Genomic DNA, 23838 nt, shown 5'->3' with positions numbered 1-23838 from the left:
TATAAACATATAATTATCTTACCTATAACAGTATTAAGCGATAAATAAGTAATATTGAATTACAGTAATTGAACAGGTTATTTCAAAAAATAAATACATCTATTTCAAAACTTATATAGTTTCTCTTTTGATTTTGTATATTTACAACTTGAAAATAGGATAGGGGTTGTAATACCAATAATTTTAAACATTCATTTCATTGAAGGAGTTAAAATTCATCTTATTATTAGATAATCAGTTATTGCCGTAAAATACATGCACAATTCTCCAATAGTTTTAAATTTGTGTAAAAACTGTATATTTCTTTTACAGCTATTATCGACTTCGTGTTTGCAAAAATAATAGTAAGATATTCAGTTAAGATATTCAATAAAACAACGTACATACAATACGTGGTGCCAGGTGGTAGACCTCATTGTCTATTACTGTTCTCATCATTGTTGTATAATATAACTTTGATTAAGTACAGTACACCTGACATATTAGAAACGAGATGCAAGCGAATGTGCGTTAAAAGCGATTATAAACTTAAATGCAATTTATTCATATATTATTTATACAACATGTGCAATATAATGATGCTTAGTGATAAATATCCTGTTCATCAATGCGACGTATTACTATTTCTCAATCAAAAGTACCTACTTTTCAGTAAAAACTCTGCAAGAACTCGAAACTTAAGAATTATGTACTACAGAAAGACAGCGCTAGGACGCTAAACAGATAAAGAATGAGGTGGTTATTGAATTTATTGATTTACCATAGCCACAGATACTAGATCTTCAAAATGTAACCTGACAATTACATTATGTTTTTTCACGTGTAGGAGTTTTTCTGCTTCAAATTAATTATATTTCCATCGCCACAACTGAGCCTATCTTGTTTTCCCAATTAATAACATACAAATAAATACGTTTCGAGGCTAGTGCCATAGTAGAGTTTGGCTTTTTGTTCCGATAAAGAAAAAAATATATACATAAGTACTACTGAGAAGCCTAGTTCGGTCAAAAGGTGTCTAATCCCAGCCGTTTAAAGTTACTTAAGGTGCCACAGTTGAATTTTTCATTGCTCTGACTAAAACATTATATACGAATCTAACTACCGAAAATATACTTCACTCCAAAAACTTATACTTTCGGCTCTTGTAATCTACTTTAGGTCTGAGATATTTCCATTGACTCGTAGAGTTTGCCTTATTGTTCTGACAAAAAGATTATACATAAATACGAAGAACTTAGAAGCCTATTACGGTCAATAAGGAATTCCTACCTATTTCCTATTCAATTCTGTTATAAGGGAGAAACCCTTATTAAGCTCATGCAATATTTCAGAATAAAAGTGTATAAAGTTTAGGATGATAGAAGTAGGTTGATAGCATTTCGGACTATATTCTAGAAAATAATGGATCGTTGAAACATGTTAGAGTTCATTTGTCTATTTTCCTTAAGCCAGCGTTTAAATGCAATATCATATTTTCAAGTAAACTCACCAATTTGGAGTACCTCATGTGAAAACATGCACGTTCCTTTTAAAACAGTGTTCAGACATTAATATACGTGTTAAATGTTTTAAATTCGTTATTCGTGAAATCTGCAATAAAATTTACATGGTAACATTGTATTTGCTATTTGCATTATATTAAGCACTGCATACTTAATATTTTATAAATTATATATAAACAGATGTTCCAGCCATTTTGCTTATGCTGAAAGTGTCAACAGTTCTTTAGTGTCCGTTCATTTTTAATTAAAAAGCATAACTATTACAGGTGTTATCTGGTAATCTAAAATATTCTACGTGATCTTTATTTCCGTACAAACCCCATTGTATTCCTACGTTTAACAAAAGAACAAGATAAATTCGTCTAACTATTCCAGAGATTAAGACTTGTTAGCACATTTTGCGGTTCATTTTTATTTATAAGATACAATATATTCAAAATAAGTTACCATTCAAAACTGTTTTACATAACTAAGTAATGTCCAAGAGTTAGTCCAATTAGTTAAGAAAAGATAAGCAGAAGGTGGGTCTTCAGAACTGGTGAACAGATTTTCAATTGACTGTTCCAACACTAATGACAGTGCCTGCCGTGTCATTCAGAAATAGAGGCTGTTAAGACAACATAAACCTAAGATCGAGCTCCAGACTTGGTCAACAGTTTGCCAGTTAACTGTTCCAACACTAACTGCTGTGCCTGCCGCCTCATTTGTAAATAGAGGTTGTTAAGATAGTATAAACCTAAGATCGAGCTTCAGACTTGGTTAACAGTTTGTCAGTTAACGGTTCCAACGCTAACTGCTGTGCCTGCCGCCTCATTTGTAAATAGAGATTGTTAAGATAGTATAAGCCGAAGATCGAGTTTCAGACTTGGTCAACAGTTTGAAAGTTAACTGTTCCAACACTAATTGCTGTGCCTGCCGCCTCATTTATAAATAGAGGTTGTTAAGATAGTATACGCCGAAGATCGAGCTTCAGACTTGGTTAACAGTTTGCCAGTTAACTGTTCTAACACTAATTGCTGTGCCTGCCGCCTCATTTGTAAATAGAGGTTGTTAAGATAGTATAAGCCGAAGATCGAGCTTCAGACTTGGTTAACAGTTTGCCAGTTAACTGTTCTAACACTAATTGCTGTGCCTGCCGCCTCATCTGTAAATAGAGGTTGTTAAGATAGTATAAACCTAAGATCGAGCTTCAGAGTTGGTCAACAGTTTGCCAGTTAACTGTTCTAACGCTAATTGCTGTGCCTGCCGCCTCATTTGTAAATAGATGTTGTTAAGATAGTATAAACCTAAGATCGAGCTTCAGAGTTGGTCAACAGTTTGCCAGTCAACTGTTCCAACACTAACTGCTGTGCCTGCCGCCTCATTTGTAAATAGAGGTTGTTAAGATAGTATAAGCCGAAGATCGAGCTTCAGACTTGGTTAACAGTTTGCCAGTTAACTGTTCTAACACTAATTGCTGTGCCTGCCGCCTCATTTGTAAATAGAGGTTGTTAAGATAGTATAAACCTAAGATCAAGCTTCAGAGTTGGTCAACAGTTTGCCAGTTAACTGTTCTAACACTAATTGCTGTGCCTGCCGCCTCATTTGTAAATAGAGGTTGTTAAGATAGTATAAACCTAAGATCGAGCTTCAGAGTTGGTCAACAGTTTGCCAGTCAACTGTTCCAACACTAACTGCTGTGCCTGCCGCCTCATTTGTAAATAGAGGTTGTTAAGATAGTATAAGCCGAAGATCGAGCTTCAGCCTTGGTGAACAGTTTACCAGTTAACTGTTTCAACACTAATCACAATGCCCACCGAGCCATTTGGAAATAGATGTTCTTCTCCCTGTCCAATTAGAACATTCCTTGTAAGAGCTGCTCGTTTAGTTTAATGTATTAGCTGAGAGAATGAGTTACATCTACCAAAACGTAATGCGTCAACATTGGTTTTAATTTTGTTTTTATTGTTTTATGTTATTGTTTCTTCCAACTAGGAAACAGTTTCTTAAATACTTTATCTCCTCATGACCTTAAAGCAAACACTGTGTACAGGTCACAAGGACGTTATATTTAGTCAATGAACCTGCAAACTGATGACCACCACTGTAATGGACATATTTAGTAAGACTTTATTTTCTTCGAGGATTCAAAAGACGGATGAGCGAGATGTTTGCTGCACATGCACACCAAATTTAATGTGTTACTTATTTTAATGATAATCTCAATTCAAACGAAATTTTTCATTTACTTAAGTATTATTATAATGCAATAAACGACTTTGGTATACAAAATAAAGTATTTTTAATTACTATAAAATACAATGATGTATTGACACACATTTGCTTCAACTGATCCTAATACAAAGTTATAGTGAACTCTTTTTAGTATATTTTTAAGAATTTCATATATATTTGTAATGAGAATTATATAATATTTCAACGTTCAAATAATATAGTCTCTCTTGAAATTTGTTTTAGCCTAAACTTTTAGGTAGATTTTTCTTTTTATACAGCCTGTCACAAATTTTACTCATGGTAACATTTAAGAAGAGTTTGTAGTTAACTTCTCGAAAATTATTCCCAAAGCCAAAAACACACTCTGATCCAAATTTTAAAGGTCTTAGAGTAAAAATAAAAGCTGTCGTAAAATGCTTATAACATTTTTTTTGCGCATTCATTGGCCTATTCCTTTTTAGAATTACAAAATTCATAAATTTTTTATTTATATACCTACAAAAAATGTTTTCTAAACTCTTTGTTTAAAGTTTATTATTAACGTTAGAGGGTTTAAAAGGTTTTACAAAATATCCTAACATTTTTTTAATATCTTAAACGCTTGTGAAATATTGGTTACACATAAATCACACAACAAATAATTAATTGATATTTGATATTATACAAAGTTCTTTGAACTGAAGGGATTATCATAATTCTTTAAAAATAGCTAACTAACAAATTGTAGATGAGGATAGATTTCCACTAATGACATCCTCTCCGCAGAGTATAAAGCAACTAAAACAGTTTTCTGATTGAAGTAATTAAATTGAAGCTTATTTTGCAGATTCGAATTGTTATATAAAGTACTTTATCAGTTGAACCGTTGACGTTGACTAAGTGAAGTTAACTCGGGCTTTAACCTAACTCCGGTATTGAGTATCATTAAAAAAATGATATTATACAGTAACTGTTGGTCGTTTCCTTGGACATTGCAAAAGTCTATCAGTTCGCCTTTATAGTCCCACAAATGCACGTCTGGCTGAATTGTTGACTTAAAATTATTTTTAACTATTCTTTGTATTTTAATGTGACTTTCTATAAGTATTTTACAGGTTAATAAAACGATTAGGTCTCTAATTTCTGTTTATACTTCAGAATATATAAATTCAGTCCATCTGGAGGGCTATAACCAATGTAAACAATCCAAATAGCTAAACAAGTACCACCCAAACAAATTAAATTATACAAACAGACTTAGTAAAATGACATAAAGCTGATCATACAACAGAAGGAAAACGGAGCAAAGAAAAACGTCACTTATATTATCACAAATCCAAATTATTTCTAAATATGAAAATGTCCTAAAATACAATTTTGATTTAAAATATTAAACCTATTACAAATAGGGTGGTGCAGAGGAAACGCATGTTTTTCGAACCGCTAGTACGCGGCGACGGGAGTGGGTATTGACCTTGAACGAATGTTGGCAGACGGCCCATACAATGCAGTTTCAGTCGCTATGGAGCATTGGAGCGTGCAACATCGTGTATTCGTTGTCGAGCAGTTTTTTTAGAAACAATGATTCTGTAGTCACAGTGCAACGTCTTTTCCGTCAATATTTTAGAGTTGGACGTCGAGGTGCAGTGCCTGATCGAAATACCGTACTCCGATGGGTTGCAGCGTTTAGAAGTACTGGTTCTGTGATGAATAAGAAACCACCTGGTCTTCCCCGTTCAGTTCGTACTCCGGAAAATGTTGAACGAGTCAGAACGGCAGTAGTCCTAGACGACATGCTGTAGCGCTGGGTATGTCACGTCGTTCGCTTCACCGCATCTTACATGATGACCTCAAGTTCCATCCGTACAAATTAATGATCGTCCAGCAGCTTAATGAAGGGGATTTTTTACAGCGCAGAGAGTTTTGTCGCATAATGGATGAAATGTTTACGAAAGATCCCGATGCTACAGTTTTCATGAGTGATGAAGCACATTTTCATCTTGACGGTTACGTCAATGTTCAAAACTGTCGGTATTGGGCATCGGAGAACCCACAAGAATTACACCAAAGACCTCTGCACAGTTTAAAGGTAACAGTGTGGTGCTGCATTTCAAAGTTGGGTATTGTTCGACCCTATTTTTTTGAAGAGGAAGGAATTGCAGTTACTGTGACATCAGCTCGCTACGTTGAAAAGTTAAACAACTTCCTTCATCCAGAACTTGAAAGGCGTCAAGTGAACATGAGAGACATTTGGTTTCAGCAGGATGGTGCCACAGCTCACACGGCGAGAGCATCCATGGAAGTGGTTCGACAAATGTTCCCAGGACATGTGATTTCGAGATTTGGTGATGTTCACTGGCCCCCTCGCTCACCCGACCTGTCGATATGTGACTTCTTTTTGGGGGGATATTTGAAATCAAAAGTGTACATGAACAAGCCTCGCACACTCGATGACCTTAGGAATTCCATTCGTCAGGAAATTGAAGCCTTGCCGAATGAAATGTTGGAGAGAGCCGTCCGTAATTTTCAGAAGAGGATCAATATTTGTATCCAGCAAGAAGGACGTCATCTCAAAGACATTATTTTCCGAACCTAAATATGGTATGTAATTTCAAAAACTGCATTAAAAAACCTATCATTTAATACTTGTTTTTATTATTTTCAACCCATTGTGTTTCAGTAATTCAATGTTGAAAAACATGCGTTTCTTCTGCATCACCCTGTATAAAAAACATTTTATGAAATTGGACTGCGTATACTTAGGTTTATAGCACAGCAACTTTTGATGTGTACGTTTTCATTGCAACGGCAATATACGAGTAATGATTGCCATGCAGGCTGTGGCGTCATTTTAGATTTGAGAACATTGTTAATACTCATTTCCCATTTACTAAAGTTTTTAATTACGATTATTACACACATACTTGTTAATTTCATGCCTCTAAGAAAGAGCGAGATAAATAATGAGCTATTAAGAAATTTGACTTTAAAATGTGCTTGGGAATAAAGCACAATTTTTCTATTTCAATTCTGTAATATGGTAAAAAACAAAAGTCAAACGGAATTCTTATTAAACTCCAAATTAAACAGGATTATACTATGAATGTTGATTCTAGGTCGAGTTTACCATCCACTGTCCACATTTCTGGAGTCCTGTCAGTCTTAATAGACCCTAAAATATAAATTTATTTTTTTACATCGTTTCGATATTAGAAACATCTAGATTACAAAATCAAATGCAATATATGTAATAAGGTGCTCCTTTGTTTTTTCCTTCCACTACAATCAACTAAATTTGGAAACTCATATATGACGTAGGTGAAGAGTGTTTCAATGTGGTTGATAACGTAAGCTCAATTTTACCTTCCGCTCAGTGCAGCCTTTTTCTTTGACGGTGTCACATTTCACACGTAGTAGAAGGTGAAATAGAACTAAACATAACATTTGCACTGATAACTTGTTTGCCTTCCATCACCTTGGCACGCCGAGAAACTATCTAAACTGTTGTATATATTAATGAAGAATTGTATATATATATATATATATATATATATATATATATATATATATATTCCGGTTATAATAAAAATAATATAGTACTCAATACGTATTGATAAAATATGTGTATACATATATTACTTAATGAGTACTTTTATAATTTTTATTAATTATAAGTGGAGTATAGTTTTTTATATACAAAATTAAAATTTTTTATTTTAATTTAATTTAAAGTTTGTATAGCTAAATTTTATTTCAAATGGTATCAGTTTTGGAGTTGAAGATAATAAAATACAAACATAAAAAATATTTAGTTATGTAATTGATACATTAAAATCTATTTAAACAACTTAGATATACGTTTTCTTAAATTTATGCTGTCGTATTTTAGTATTGGTTTATTCTTCAAGGAAGTGAGTCAAGACGATATCATTGAAAATTATTAAGGTTTTTTGGAAAAAAAATATATAATATTGTACTTGATGAAATATTAAGGCGTTCCCCTAAAAGTAAATCCCTTGAACAAATCTGTGACATTTGCTGGGATGTATTATCACCTGTGGATATTGGATTATAAAAATTCAGTGGTAAACTGACATCATATATTGTCTACTACACGTTAATTCGCCATCTTTGTCTTATCTGAAATTAAATCGAATCCCTTTATGAATATCAATGAAAGGAAGAAAATAATACTTAAAACTAATAAATCCTTGACTTTCACTTTTCTCAAAATTCAAATTTATCAAATTAGAAAATTCGAATTATATTGAATCCTCAAGAAAAAATAGTATTAAAGCCTTATTTTATTTCTTGTTGTTGTTATCTATAAGCACTTACCCTCGCAGTTAATTCGGCTTTGACTCTTTGAGGGTTCGAAATAAGTAAAGATACCAAATACTTTAAAGGATAACTAGTGTTTAACCGATTTACACAGAACACTCTGTATTCGTATTTTAACAAACATAGTTTATGGCTCTTTTTATTTGACTGAACAATGTTTATTAGTCATCAAAATCATTGTATACTGGATTCTACTGATATATAGTAGTTTTGTAGTTAGTTTCTCAGTACCCCTCACAAGGATGTATTTCAGTATTTTAACAAACATAGTTTATGGCTCTTTTTATTTGACTGAACAATGTTTATTAGTCATCAAAATCATTGTATACTGGATTCTACTGATATATAGTAGTTTTGTAGTTAGTTTCTCAGTACCCCTCACAAGGATGTATTTCAGTATTTTAACAAACATAGTTTATGGCTCTTTTTATTTGACTGAACAATGTTTATTAGTCATCAAAATCATTGTATACTGGATTCTACTGATATATAGTAGTTTTGTAGTTAGTTTCTCAGTACCCCTCACAAGGATGTATTTCAGTAATTTAACAAACATAGTTTATGGCTCTTTTTATTTGACTGAACAATGTTTATTAGTCACCAAAATCATTGTATACTGGATTCTACTGATATATAGTAGGTTTGTAGTTAGTTTCTCAGTACTCCTCACAAGGATGTATTACAGTAATTTAACAAACATAGTTTATGGCTCTTTTTATTTGACTGAACAATGTTTATTAGTCATCAAAATCATTGTATACTGGATTCTACTGATATATAGTAGTTTTGTAGTTAGTTTCTCAGTACCCCTCACAAGGATGTATTTCAGTAATTTAACAAACATAGTTTATGGCTCTTTTTATTTGACTGAACAATGTTTATTAGTCATCAAAATCATTGTATACCGGATTCTACCGATATATAGTAGGTTTGTAGTAGTTTCTCAGTACCCCTCACAACGATGTATTTCAGTAATTTCCAAGTGTAATTAGTCAAGACTACGTAAGCCGAAGCTCAGACACAAGACTTGGTCAGCAGTTTGTCAGTTAACTGAACAATAACAGCAACGGAGTCTGACGTGCTATTTGTAAACTTAATTGTAATAGTGCTCTTTTCCTTTCACCATTTAGAGCATTTCTTATCACAACTGCTAATTTCCAACCATAATTTACGAACATTAAATTTTAATAACTGAATAATTATTTAAGCATATTTTAGTAATATACCTTTAAGTTACATACAACTTTAGCACATTAAAGTTGATTTTAATCTATTTGAGTTCGTTTTAATTGTCTATCTTCTTTCTCTTTCCTAAGTAAGATATAATGTTTTCCGGAAAATCTCATAAAATGCAATCAAGCACTATATAGAGCCCAGAATCACGGATGAGACTTAAACTGTAATTTCCACTACAGTACATTATAGTTATTGGAATTGAGAACAACTGGAACTGATCGTAACAATAAATTTATTTCATGTACATTTTATTTTCAGTGGATTTGAACTACCTGTCTGTCATCAATTTTTACCTAATAATAATGTCACTGGTCTTTGTGGTATTTAGAATCTCTCCTCCATAGTAGTATTATAGTATTTTCTAACGGTAACACTATTTTCTAACAAATAAAATTCACTACAAATGGTAAATGTGACATTCTTTGTTAATGGAGTATCAGTACAGTTTTATACCCAATTCCATTTATTCTCTACCTACGTTGGTTTAATTATATATTTTTGTCACTTTGACTTAGGAAAACAGAATAAACCCAACTGAGTATCGAGAGACCAGATCTTGGACAAAGAGGAACCTATGTGGCAAGTTTCAATTTCCTTTCACTTCCTTCCTTCATGTCAAGACTTTTCACGTATACGGATGTATGGATAACCTTAATAACGATTTGCCGGTCTGTAATAAAATATTCATATTTTAGTTTAAACTAGCTAGTGTTTCGATAATAAACAAAGTACAACGTCCCACCTTTTGTGACAAAATAAATTATGAATTAGCTTTTTTTAATTATGGAAAACATTCCGTGTTTGTAAGAAACTTACAAATGTTTCCTTCGTGTCTTGTTCGCTATTACTCCAAAGAAGGTTAATTTTAACCACCACTACAATAGTAAGTTGCAAATCACTAACCGATTGTTTTCAGACTGACCACAGCGAGGCTAATCATGTTGCGATAAAATAAGGCCGATAGCCCCTTATCTGCTACGTAATAGATTGCAAGCCAAAAAGCTATATTACATTCACTACGTATCCGTCAAACCATTTGGCAGAATAACCGATTCGCTGAAAACGCGTTTATAATAAGTAACAGAAAAATTCTGTATATAAAAAACTAACTGAAGACGCAATTGTTTTGTATTTTAATTTACAAAGCAGTATTTTTTTAATTTTTCCCCTCATTTACATAAATATGGTAAATACAAAAAAAAAAGGTAAATACCTTTCTACCGTACACTGTGACAACATCTAATTATGTTGAAAACATACATTTCTGTCTTTTTCCATATATATATATATATATATATATATATATATATATATATATATATCTTGTTACTGTACACTGTAGAATTTACATAACGTTCTGGAAAATCAATATACATTTAAAACGATATAGTGAGTAGTTGTTAGTTATAGAGAATATAAAATACATGTGTAGCGTAATTAATATTACTGATGATTTTTGGTGTGTTTGAGTAATTTAGAATAAAAATATTATACTCATATGGAAATTGTTTTTCACTTCAAAACTGATTTGACCTTACATATTTAAGTGAGTGAAAGAAATAGAAGGCTAGACAACTATTGCAAGTGAGTATTAGATGTAAAATAACCTGTACATTGAGTAAACTGGATGACGCAGTGATGTTAACTCGGCCTTTGACACAGCTCCGGTATTGGGTTGTACAGTGTCATTATACAGTTACTGCTGGTCGTTTCCCTGGGTATTACACCGGTCTCTCAGTTCGCTGTTATAATTACTCATATCAGCACGTCTGGCTGGATTGGTATTTTTTAAATGGTTTTTAGTCTGTTACTCTTTTATGTACTCGTACAACCAGACAACTTTCGTATGCGATGCTGGAGTGTAAACTATTTTATTAAGTTGTTAACCAACATTAATTATTTAAAAGCACATATCTTTTCCTTATTTACGTACACACACACACACACACACACACACACACACACACACACACACACACACACACACACACACACACACATAGATTACGTAAAATACTTTATTATACTGTTAACTAACATTAGCTATATACTTATTAACAGACATGATGACAAAACTAAGTAGGTACTTTTAAACAAATAATAATAATACAAAATGAAAAAAAGGCATATTGAAATGTTATAGTTAAAGATGAGTACGTATTAGTATCCTTGTTACCGGTTAAAATCAAGTAATTTTCAGCATACAGGACTATTGTATTAATTTCTAATAATACTATAGTTAGGTGTACTCCACACCAAGTGTCATGTAACAGGTTTTGCTGAGATTGCATGCAAGGTTTCAAGTATATAGCTCTGTGTAGGATCTATAGTTTTCTGGCTGCAGTATATTTCGAAAATGAAAAGAGCTATAGATTGGAAATTTCGCATGCAACCTCGGCGAAGCCTGTATGATCAAGTGGTGTAGCGTACTCATACCTTGTATTATTTTTACATTATATAATTTAATGTATTAGATTACATAATAAAGACAACCAGTTTCTAAGCATTATACAAAAGGATGTGAAGTACTTGACCTCCCTTTAACTTATTTAATTATATTTTAAAAATCATTAATTAAATTTTGGGATATATCATAAGGATCAGGTTTAGTTACAGCATATATGTTTTAATCTTAAGAAATCAGTTAGTAACTATTAAGAATAACTTTCTAATCAAAGAACTATTTTAAAAAATTACAGTAGATTTTTCAAGACACTGAAAACTAAAGTTTATATCCAACATTTATATTAAGTGATTTTGAAGTGACAATAAGGAGCAAAACTGTGAACACACAATGGTACACAAAGTTAGCAGGAGTATCCCCTATTAAGATTTATTATTATATAAATATTTAATACTATTTCTGGGCTTGTAAAAAACTAAATATTCTATTACTAATTTATATAAAACCAAAATAATATAATAACATTTCTAGTTTAACAAACACATGAATTTAAGGGAACAACAAGTTTTGTAATCATTGTCAGAAGGAATTAACGGGTATTCCAACAAAGGTTTTGTTAAAACCCAGGTAGTCTTAAGGGGAATAGAACGATAAGCAGTGACCACTGCTACCAGAAGGCACGAATTATGTTTATCCTAAACATTGCTATGTAATCATTGTAAGCAGGAACTAACGGTATTAAAACAAAGGTTTTGTTAAATCCCGGCCAGTATTATTGGAAACGGAACGATAATAGATAAGTGACCACTGACTGCTACCAGAAGGCACGAATTATGTTTATCCTAAACATTGCTATGTAATCATTGTAAGCAGGAACTAACGGTATTAAAACAAAGGTTTTGTTAAATCCCGGCCAGTATTATTGGAAACGGAACGATAATAGATAAGTGACTACTGACTGCTACCAGAAGGCACGAATTATGTTTATCCTAAACATTTCTATGTAATCATTGTAAGCAGGAACTAACGGTATTAAAACAAAGGTTTTGTTAAATCCCGGCCATTATTAATGGAAACGGAACGATAAGAGATAAGTGACCACTGACTGATACCAGAAGGCACGAATTATGTTTATCCTAAACTTTGCTATGTAATCATTGTAAGTAGGAACTAACGGTATTAAAACAAAGGTTTAGTTAAATCCCAGCCAGTATTAATTGAAACGGAACGATAGGAGATAAGTGACCACTGCTACCAGAAGGCACGAATTATGTTTATCCTAAACATTGCTATGTAATCATTGTAAGCAGGAACCAACGGTATTAAAACAAAGGTTTTGTTAAATTCCGGCCAGTATTAATGGAAACATAACGATAAGAGGTAAGTGACCACTGCTACCAGAAGGCACGAATTATTTTTATCCTAAACTTTGCTATGTAATCATTGTAAGGACGAACTAACGGTAATCCAACAAAGGTTTTGTTAAATCCCGGCCAGTATTAATGGAAACATAACGATAAGAGGTAAGTGACCACTGCTACCAGAAGGCACGAATTATGTTTATCCTAAACTTTGCTATGTAATCATTGTAAGGACGAACTAACGGTGATCCAACAAAGGTTTTGGTAAATCCCGGCCAGTATTAATGGGAGTAGAACGATAAGCGATAAGTGACCACTGCTACCAGAAGGCACGAATTATGTTTATCCTAAACTTTGCTATGTAATCATTGTAAGGACGAACTAACGGTAATCCAACAAAGGTTTTGGTAAATCCCGGCCAGTATTAATGGGAGTAGAACGATAAGCGATAAGTGACCACTGCTACCAGAAGGCACGAATTATGTTTATCCTAAACATTGCTATGTAATCATTGTAAGCAGGAACCAACGGTATTAAAACAAAGGTTTTGTTAAATTCCGGCCAGTATTAATGGAAACATAACGATAAGAGGTAAGTGACCACTGCTACCAGAAGGCACGAATTATTTTTATCCTAAACTTTGCTATGTAATCATTGTAAGCAGGAACCAAAGGTTTTGTTAAATCCCGGCCAGTATTAATGGAAACATAACGATAAGAGGTAAGTGACTACTGCTACCAGAAGGCACGAATTATTTTTATCCTAAACTTTGCTATGTAATCATTGTAAGTAGGAACTAACGGTATTAAAACAAAGGTTTAGTTAAATCCCAGCCAGTATTAATTGAAACGGAACGATAGGAGATAAGTGACCACTGCTACCAGAAGGCACGAATTATGTTTATCCTAAACATTGCTATGTAATCATTGTAAGGACAAACTAACGGTATTCCAAGAAAGGTTTTGGTAAATCCCGGCCAGTATTAATGGGAGTAGAACGATAAGCGATAAGTGACCACTGCTTCCAGGATTACTTTCATCCCACACTTTGCTAGATCTCTAAAAAATTTCTGCTCAGTTATAGAATATTACAATTTTACATATGTTCATAAATAAAAAAACTTCTTCAACCTAGATGGTCAATAAATGGATAAAAAATTTGTACGCAAATTACAACCTCATCTTTTAAAATTCTCTTAAGCAATATTCATTTATTTGACAAATAATACTAAATGTTGGAAAGATATTTAATGCAAAATAAGTATGGAGTATAGGAGCATTTTGTCTAGCATGTTTGACATAACAATAGATATTATGTTAATGTTTTAGACATAAAACATAATATTAATAGTCACTGACATTTTAAAATATTATGGGATGATGAAAGGGTGTTAGGTGGAACTTATTAGTAAACATTCAAACCAACAGCAGTTGTTTTATAATCACTAAATTAGAGTACATTGTGTTTTCCTCCATTACAACCACTGTAAGAAAAGTCATTAAAAAAAATAAACCACAAAAATCTTTCTATGTATTGCGTCAATCAGCAAAAATGTGCAATGATTGGATTATTGCCTAATATTTTTACGCTACTATAATTGTTATTAATAAAGTATGTTTTTATTTGAATAATGTCGTATTACTAATCGCATTTAACCTATAAAAGTCCTTTATATATGCGTATTCATAGCTTTACTCACACATTTATTATAATTACTCTATAGTAACATTTTATTATAATTTATAATATTACCACCTTTTTATTTTTACGCTAAAACATGATTTCACCATGTTTCATTTACTCTCACTTAGAATCTCGTATTTTCCATTACGATTTAAAATCATATAGGAGAAACAAATAATTCTTTTTTAATGTATAATATATCGATTTGAATCAGTATAATCTGCATGTACTTAAGTAGTGATTAAAGCTGGTTTTTATTGTATCATGAATTGAATTGAACAGTAAAATCTGACTGTATTAGATAGCAAAATCAAATTAATAGATAAATATTCTTAAACGCATATCTCTCAGTTTAAAAATGTAATTAATTATTCACGAGCATAATAACACACGATGTGTGAATTAAACACATCGTTTCTTAATTATTTTCGAGTATTTCGGTTTAATGTTGTTTGAACTGACTTGTTACTATAACTTATACAATCATAAAAAATATAATTTTATGATTTGAAAATTAATTATAACAAAAGGTTTTCTAAATACCAAAGATTTTATTATGGTACTGTTTATATATACTAAATATCAGTCAAACTGGTAATAAAATAATTAAGAGAAAATTGTTATTAAACAGTTAAAATATATCATTTCGTGAAAATAATACAATATTTAAAACAATTCATTGCAATAATAACTTCTAGAACAGGTTACTTCAATAAGTGGTCGCTTGAATATTAAAAAGAATAAATCATTCTTTATTGCTCCACTGTCCTTTCCTTATGCTTGTTTCGATCAACTTCCAGGCCCTGCATTTTTACGTTGTAGATATTAGTTAATTTTTTAAAACAACGTCTTCTTGCTAGAGATATTCAAATGCTTGAAACAAAGGACATCATAAAAGTGTTTATATGAAACGCCCTCAATAACATTTTATTCTAGATGTATTATTATATTTAAGAGCCGTTTATTTTAAACATACCCATAATTATAAACTATCAATTGCCATTCTGTGCTAGTAAAAGACATTTACAGGTGTTTATTCTGTGCTGTAGAGTGTCCATGTTTGACTCATATCAACACTGTATTTGCAAGCACAGTTTCACGTGATTACTTCAATTTATAAATAAATGTAATCATTTTTATGTTTTCAGAAATATGTGTTGATTAAAATGTGAAATTTTTAAGCTGTACGGTACGGACCGAAAGATAATCTAATTAAAAGCGCTCCACAACATATCCTCTGTCATATTTACAAATAAAATCCATTATGTTCCAGATTTAGATACATTCATATACTATCAAAAGCTTAGGATCATGCTTGTGTGAAAACATCACTTTTTGTCTGAGGATGTTTTCTAAGCTGCACCAATTAGTACCCACTACTACTCCCACCATAGAAGTTGGACATACTACTTATCACGTCTCTCTCATCTCAATGTTACATTTTACATATTTATAATAATTTACCGTATAGAACTTTTTTTAAATATTATACACATTTATTGAATTCTGTTTGAGTTTTTCTTTTATGTACAGAAACTATTTAGTAGTTTTAGTGTAAACACAGCAAATTTTACTTTTGCTCGTTTTTGTTAGATAGTTATTTGTATTACGTATCAATCACAGTGTGTATTTAATTAATAAAAAAGGTTGGTTACATAGATGTTTCACTACCCTACTTAAAACTATAGTTCTTTTATCGCGACAGCACATAACTAGAAAGAGGTTCCAAAGATGCGATCAGCGATCATCATTTTTTAATAATGGTTTATAAAAATAGTAAATTTACTCCATATTCACCAGAAATGTTTCATTAAACGTTTTAATAAAGTAGTAAAAAGTAGTAAATAAAATTGCATTTTAGGTTCACGGCCTTTACGGTTACTTTTCCTATTTATTAAAAAAACTTAAATAATTGTCTTTGTTGTGTATATTTATAGAAATAAAACAGAATTGTTACATTGTTTATAGTTAGAGAAGTATATATTTTCTGTGAGACTAAGTCAACGCGGTGACAAATAAAAAGTGTTCGGATTAGGGTCGCCAAGCTGAGAAGTTTAGTTTCAATTTCTGCTTCTTTTTTATATTTGGTGCTCTTTGGTCTTCATTTCAAGAGCAACATCTCTACACATCATAGAGAGTAAATTGACGGCTAATACAATAAGTAGTGGTACTGTACTTAGGTTTATACCTGCTCCAAAACCTTTACAGTTACTAAAAATTAACCGTGATACATTTTTGATGACACTGAAATGACGGACTAAACTGTAATTATCCATGTCCGCAGTCTTCCAAGCACCAAACGATGAGTTTTGAAAGCCAAGAGAAGGGAAAGCTAGTCTACTGTAAGGCACAAAACTTAGATACAGAATCACATCTCCATTATTGAACTGAACTCGTCGTTCCAAAAATTACTCCATCAAGAAAAGTTTTAAAAACTTAACTCTTCAAAATTGTTCAACACAGCTCATCGAGGCCTCTAATATACCTTTTGTCCCATGTTTCTCTATTTAATTTTTGTCCGAATATCTCTGAAGTGATAAAACTTGAACACACATACACATACACACACACGCACACATACACTTATACACATAAATTAAATTTGTATAAATGGCAATAGCCGAGTTTAATTTGAATAAACATTTTATAACAAAAAGTACTTGCTCCACCGGGACTCGAACCCGGCGAGTAAGAGATTATATTTCTTTTATTATAATATATATATATATTGTTACTCTTTCATCTACAATGTTTTGGTACAAAAAGAGAGGACTTTGGAAAATTCATACGACATTTCATGGAAGACATTTTTAAATTTAAATGTTTATCATGTGTGCGTGATTCTCAGAACAATATACAGTATTATAGAAAACGGGATTTAGTCTTTGTTGCAGTGAACTTTCATGTACTCGTGAATATGTTTTTAATACAAAAAATTAAATTCTAGCTAGCTCTTTGTGTATTCGTAAATATAAAGAGCATCAGTAAATTAAGGGACTGCAGTTTACAGTGTTTACGTTTCGTCACACGTCATGAAACTCGCTTTTATATCCAGAAGGTTGTTTGTGCTCTCTCTCCATCTTTCTGCATCTCCCTTTTTCCCTGTCTCTCTGTGATAACAATTTTTCCCTAAATTTAGCTTTTAGTTTAGCTGTAAAGAAATTTGATAAATCACTTGTTTATGTAATGTATTCAGTAGTATTTAAGTTACGTAAAATGACTAACATCCAAAAAAAGTGTTGGTTGAGTAATATAGAAAACCTCAATAACAAATTTTAGTAAAAGACAACTTAAATTTATTATTTGACATAAGATTCCCAAAAACGACAATAATAATCGTCAGCCTTGGAAGTACGTTGTCGGTTTCATTAATATCATCTCATTACTATCATCTATGTTGTCCTGTTCAAAAACCGACCATATGTTGTTTAAACAAAGAAATGCTTGAGATGCTTCGGTCTCAATGTAGAGAACCACCCACTCTCAACATATATTACTACCAAACCACAGTAAGGTGTAACAAGGTGTGTTTTAAAATCTATTTGCCTAAGTGGCTCTCCACAGTGAGGTCGAAATGTTCAAATATTTTATTAGCTGTATAAACAATGTTTTGATATGGTGTGAATCGGAAAACTGGGATTTTAGTGATTATTATATTTGAAGATTATTTTCAAACGTTACGTTCATGGATTATGTAATAATCTACCCATTACGCCGCATTGGAATCATTAATTATCGTTTGAAACTTTTTATTGGAAGTTTTACACACACTCATTGAGTTTCGGTGTTATTTATGAAATAGAATTGTTGATTTTCACCTGTGGAGGATCAGGATGTATTTCTGAGAAGAAATATTTCCTCTGTCTTTACTGAAAAGATAGATTGAATAAATCGAATAAGTTCCTGTATTACAATAATAACTCCAACAATCTTCACTTTGAACTACAGCAAATGTATTAAACTAGAATTACTTAAATTAAATGATTATGGTACTATTTAGATTTAACGTTATAATATTTTTAAGTATTTATATATTCATATATACCTCAAATTGGTTGATTTTACTATGCGATCTCAGTAGTATAAAATGTTTGATAAAATAACAAACATTGATTTTATATATGAATCACAGTTGTAGAAAGATCGAAAAGACGAAACAAAGTTTGTGGGGTGGAGGTAATCCCTTGCTCGTGTGGTACAATGGTCACTTATCGTTTATCGTTCCACTCTCATTAATACTGGCCTGGATTTAGTAAATCCTTTGTTGGAATGCCGTTAGCTGTGCAAGGTTAAAAGGTTAATAATGTCCTTAATTATATGTGCTTCTAAACGTCTTAATGTAATAACACGATCTGCCTTGTTGAGAATTAAATTACTTGAAAAATATTCTATTTACCAAACCCTTAACCTAAAAGTTAATAATATAAGGAAATACTTCTGCTCAGTTAAGGTATTCCGCCTCGGCACTCTTTATAAATAAAGAGCCGAAAAAAGAGCATTCATGCCGTCCCTGTGCTAGACGGCATGAATGCTTGTTACATAACAATGTTATAATATACTTACTACAAGGTAGGATTATGGCCCATCTATTTTATTATGGTACACGTGTCACTGTAACATTTTAATTGTATTCGCTAACTTATCCAAATCCCTTGGAGTGACAAACATCATAATTAAACTTAATGTTGTTTATGTAGCAATGGAGCTTGATATAAAGTTTAAAATTTCATCAGTTCTCGGTATACAGTGCGGACAGTCAAACAGACGGAAATGAAAGCCTTCGATCTCTTCGAGGGATAGGCTTCGCTAAAGTTCAAATAATAAAAAGTTACTAGGAACTAATGATATATTATTAAATGTATATATTTATGTACAAGTTCAATAGTATTATTTTTTTTAATGCAGCCAGTAAGCCTAAAATTAAAACTAGCAATATACTGTATTTCTATTATGAATTATGCAAATAATAATCTTTAAAATTTTATTTTGGAAACTTGACAGAAAAACGAATAAGTTTAAATTGATTATATTTATTAAGAAGACTACTGCAAAATTGATTTCATAATTATTATAATTATTTATCGGATTTCACATGAGAACTTTAATACTTAGATAAGAATGGTACACAGTGTAGTTATTCAACTGTATCTGAATAAACAAAAATCGAGTAAACTACTTAAAAAAGTCGTGCTGTGGCATTATATATTTTTGCAGTCAAAAGTTACCTCTTTTCCACTTTTGGAAATATATATTTTTTATTGTTAGATGTTTACCTTGGCAAATATGGAAGACAGTTGACGATTTTTCTCGCTCATTAGTTATAATTTATTTCTATATGAAGTAAGAAACATATATTTTTGGAAACACTGACCAATTTGAAAAATACCTTTATATGACCATAGTTTTTATAAATAGAATCTATCCTGAAATTTGGTGTACCTTGACAAAACAGATCATGTTCTCTCATAGAAATATAACAATTAGAAAAATGAGACTACTATATAATATGTAATAAAATTAAAACCAAATCAGTTCAATATCACAAAATATTGGCCTAAATTTTATACTTATGTTCATTAACATTAAGAGTGTCATCCCATTATTTATTTATATCATTTCATTATATATATATTGAATATCTCTAACGATTTTAGTAACAACTGATCTATTAAGGCCTACTGCGAAGAAATCTAAAGTCTAAAATGGAGATTAAAGTCAACATCATTATCTTTTCATTTAATGCACTAATTATGTAATAAAAGATGGAATTTTACTCTAACTAATTGAAATCCTAATGAAAATGAGCCCATTAATATCATAGCTTTTGCATGCTTAACATCTGAAAAGGTGTAACTGAGATGAATAACAGCTAACATTTATTATACTTATATTCTTTATTTAATGTAATTAAAACACATTTTAATAGGTATATATAAAAAACTGTTAGTTTTTCTAGCTCACTCATTATATCCAGAGACACTTAGTCGCTTCAAACAAACTTTGCCTAAAATACCTACAGTGTTTTAGACAAAAGGCAGTATACCAGCTATTCTCAGTAACATATTTCTGTAATATTTTAATTATTTTAAGAGCCTTATTTTAAATATCAATATTTAAATACCAAAACAGTTAGAATAGAATACTTCGTAAAACCTTCCACTTTTCATCGTTACACAGTGCCAATTACTCACATTTACTATTAGTCAAATTCCATTCGCACTGAATAAAAATACCATTTTCTTATCATATGCAATAAAAAAATATTTCAAGTTCATATTTTCACGGAAGTTTACTGTTTTTAGAAACTTGTCTTCTGATACTTAATACAACATGTGCTTAGACAAAATGTGATGTTTATTAAACTGTAGGTTGGAAATAGAAATTAAACCTCCAGTTTAACAAAGATAGAATTAACTGTGTTTTGGATACTTCAATCTTCATCGTGTCAACTAGGCCGTAGGCTATCTGCTTGGAAACAGTAGACAGGGCGCGGGTTCGTGTAGCGTCGTCTCTCGAGGATAAATGTAATACTATAATCCTTCAGGATCAAGTCGCCATCATAACCCAGTCCTTACTTTACTCTGTCTGAAGTTTATATAATTATCTCATACAATTTAGAAGGTTATTTTATATTTACTTATTAATAATGTGGCATTTTTACAAAATATCAGTCTCAATCATGATGAAACAGTATACCGTTGTAAATCAACTTATAAAAATATGTGATGTCTTTCTGAATGCAAATCCTATTGCACAATTACATGTTATTGAATAATTTTAAAATTACTAAATTATTTACATTTAACTATTCTATATCACTTATACCCATTTAATTCAAATTTGACCTGTCATTTGTATAGTCTTCGATGAATTTCCATTTGAACCGAACGTGTTATATGTTTTATTTGGCGTAGGTTTGTTACAACATAGGTTTTTTGTTATTAGTAAACAAAATTAAGTGAAAATAATTGTTTGTTTTGTACTCTAGGATAAGATCCTGAAGAAATATTTAGTGTATATAAATCTAGATATTTTGCTCAGCCTCTGAAGTGACAGGATATCCAGAATGGTTGAGGAGGATGCGGGGTGGGGAATCAGCCACCATAAGGACTAATAGTAAATACTATCTTAGTCCTAATACCTTGGAAGAAAGGGAGGATTCCTCTCTTTGATCCCGTAGCTGTCACAACACAGGGGGGAAGAGTTTCCCTTACCATTAGGTTAACTGACACGTTTAGCACTAATGCCGACCCACACATGCATTTAACTATTTTTTCAGTAAACGAGATGTACCGGTCAAGGTACATTAATATTCTGCTATATTTAGTTAATGATGTGCCTCTCCTCGAACTCCACAAGGTTGTTCAAATGCAGGTTGCAGATTAGGTTTTTGCTAACTTAGTGCAAGTATAAACCATCCAGACGTGATCCTTCCTGAGAGAAATCGAAATAAACACAAATGAATTGGTCTAAATATAGACAACTGACAAAAGTTATGGAAATATTAACACCAGTGTTTATTTATTGTACTAAGCCTGAAATTGGGTAAAGTACAAACTTTCTCTTTCATTCTCTTTAGCTATGTAATAAGTCAGTTGTTTATTTACCGAAGGTTTGTTCTAACCAATTACATTCCACATATATATCTCAACTAAACATTCGTCTATCCAAAAGGCATTACAGCATCATAAAAGAAGAGGCATATATCTGTAGGTTGTGTATTTATTTATTCACAAAACGTTCCAAATAGCATTCTAGAATAAGTTTCAGTCGAATATTTAGTTGTTTTTTACTGATAATTTTACCTAAAACATTACAGATAAACAATCCAATTGAAAATGAGGAATATTAATTAGTTAAAAAAGAATCTAGGAAGGGAGAAAGTAGGAAATATACTCGCTTACTGAGTGCAACATTGGTTGTAATTTTGTGTGCGCAACGTTTGGAGGCATAATTTGGCATTTAACACATACAGTTCAAAGTACTGGGTTGTATAATGTGTCATTACAGTTATTGCTGATCATTTCACTGGATATTACACAGGTCCGTCACTTCGTCATTATGAGCTAACATAGTAACACGTTCGACTGGATTGGCAATTTTCAGGTACTATATGTGCTTGTTTAATATCTATTTGGTTTTCTTTAAGACCTTTAAAGAAACAATAAATATTTAAATAAACAAAACCGTAAACAATTGTACGAACTATCTAAAACACGGAAAAGCAAAATGTAAATATAGAAAAATTACTTAATAATAGAATTAATTAATGAAGGACACGCAGGAAAAACGTAGCAAGTTATTCCATTATAACTGACACTAATCTTACACAAAAACTAAGTGGACAGAATGTTAATGAAGATATTACATCCAATCCCATCCTGCAGCATATATAGTTAAACATGTTATCATTACACTAGGACATTATTATGATATATTACGTAAATAGTCAGTTTTAGATTTTGTATGATTTATAAATTTTTATATCTATAAACTAAATAAAAATTCTGCTTTTCTCACAAAGCTAGACGCAATCGTTGATGGATAAGTTTTAACACGCTACCTTCATAGTCTGTTGAACCCAAATCGGTATTAAAAAGAGGAAAAAGATAGAGGTTATGTGTCCGCTGCCTGCCGCCATGATTCGAGGGTTACCTTCACCCAAATTTTTACTTTATTTTTCAAGACCTTCTTCAATACTGATTCAAGGTTAAAATTCTTTCATATGTTTTATTTACCTTAACTGATGTACCGGACGTTTACAAAGTCCAACCCCGCGTCCTCATTAACTTAATGGAGTTATTTACTTTGGGGAATGTTCATATGACCAAATGAGTGGTTTTTTGTACATGAAGATTTTTTACTCCCCCATAAAATTTAGTATTTTATAATAAGCAAAGTCATAAATCTCTAGCAAACGTTAAAATTATTATAAAAATAATGAGAATGACATAAACTATAGGTCTCTAATGTGACTCCATAAAATTTGGTGGCTAGTTATAGATTGAATTTGTTATAATACCTCCACAGTATAAGTTACATTTGAAGTTATTGTTAGGCAGATAAAACATTCACTCGCTAGTTATTTTGAGAACGTACGAGACGAAATCATAAAAAG

The 23838-nt window shown here is 31.6% G+C and overlaps 1 protein-coding gene across 1 annotated transcript; it reads left to right on the top strand.

The window, feature by feature from the left end:
- The first annotated feature begins 5505 nt into the window (after positions 1–5505).
- On the top strand, positions 5506–6291 carry LOC124358470. Its single transcript, XM_046810797.1, has one exon. The coding sequence runs from the start codon at positions 5506–5508 to the stop codon at positions 6289–6291; it is 786 nt and encodes a 261-aa protein (XP_046666753.1).
- Positions 6292–23838: the final 17547 nt, after the last annotated feature.

This window comes from Homalodisca vitripennis, chromosome 1 (genome assembly GCF_021130785.1).
Source record: "Homalodisca vitripennis isolate AUS2020 chromosome 1, UT_GWSS_2.1, whole genome shotgun sequence".
Classification (NCBI taxonomy): Eukaryota; Metazoa; Arthropoda; class Insecta; order Hemiptera; family Cicadellidae; genus Homalodisca; species Homalodisca vitripennis.
This window is presented reverse-complemented; position numbering and strand designations above follow the sequence as displayed.

Bases quoted from the DNA above. Each gene is read 5' to 3' on its own strand.
- LOC124358470 (XM_046810797.1), top strand. From the start codon at position 5,506: ATGTCACGTCGTTCGCTTCACCGCATCTTACATGATGACCTCAAGTTC.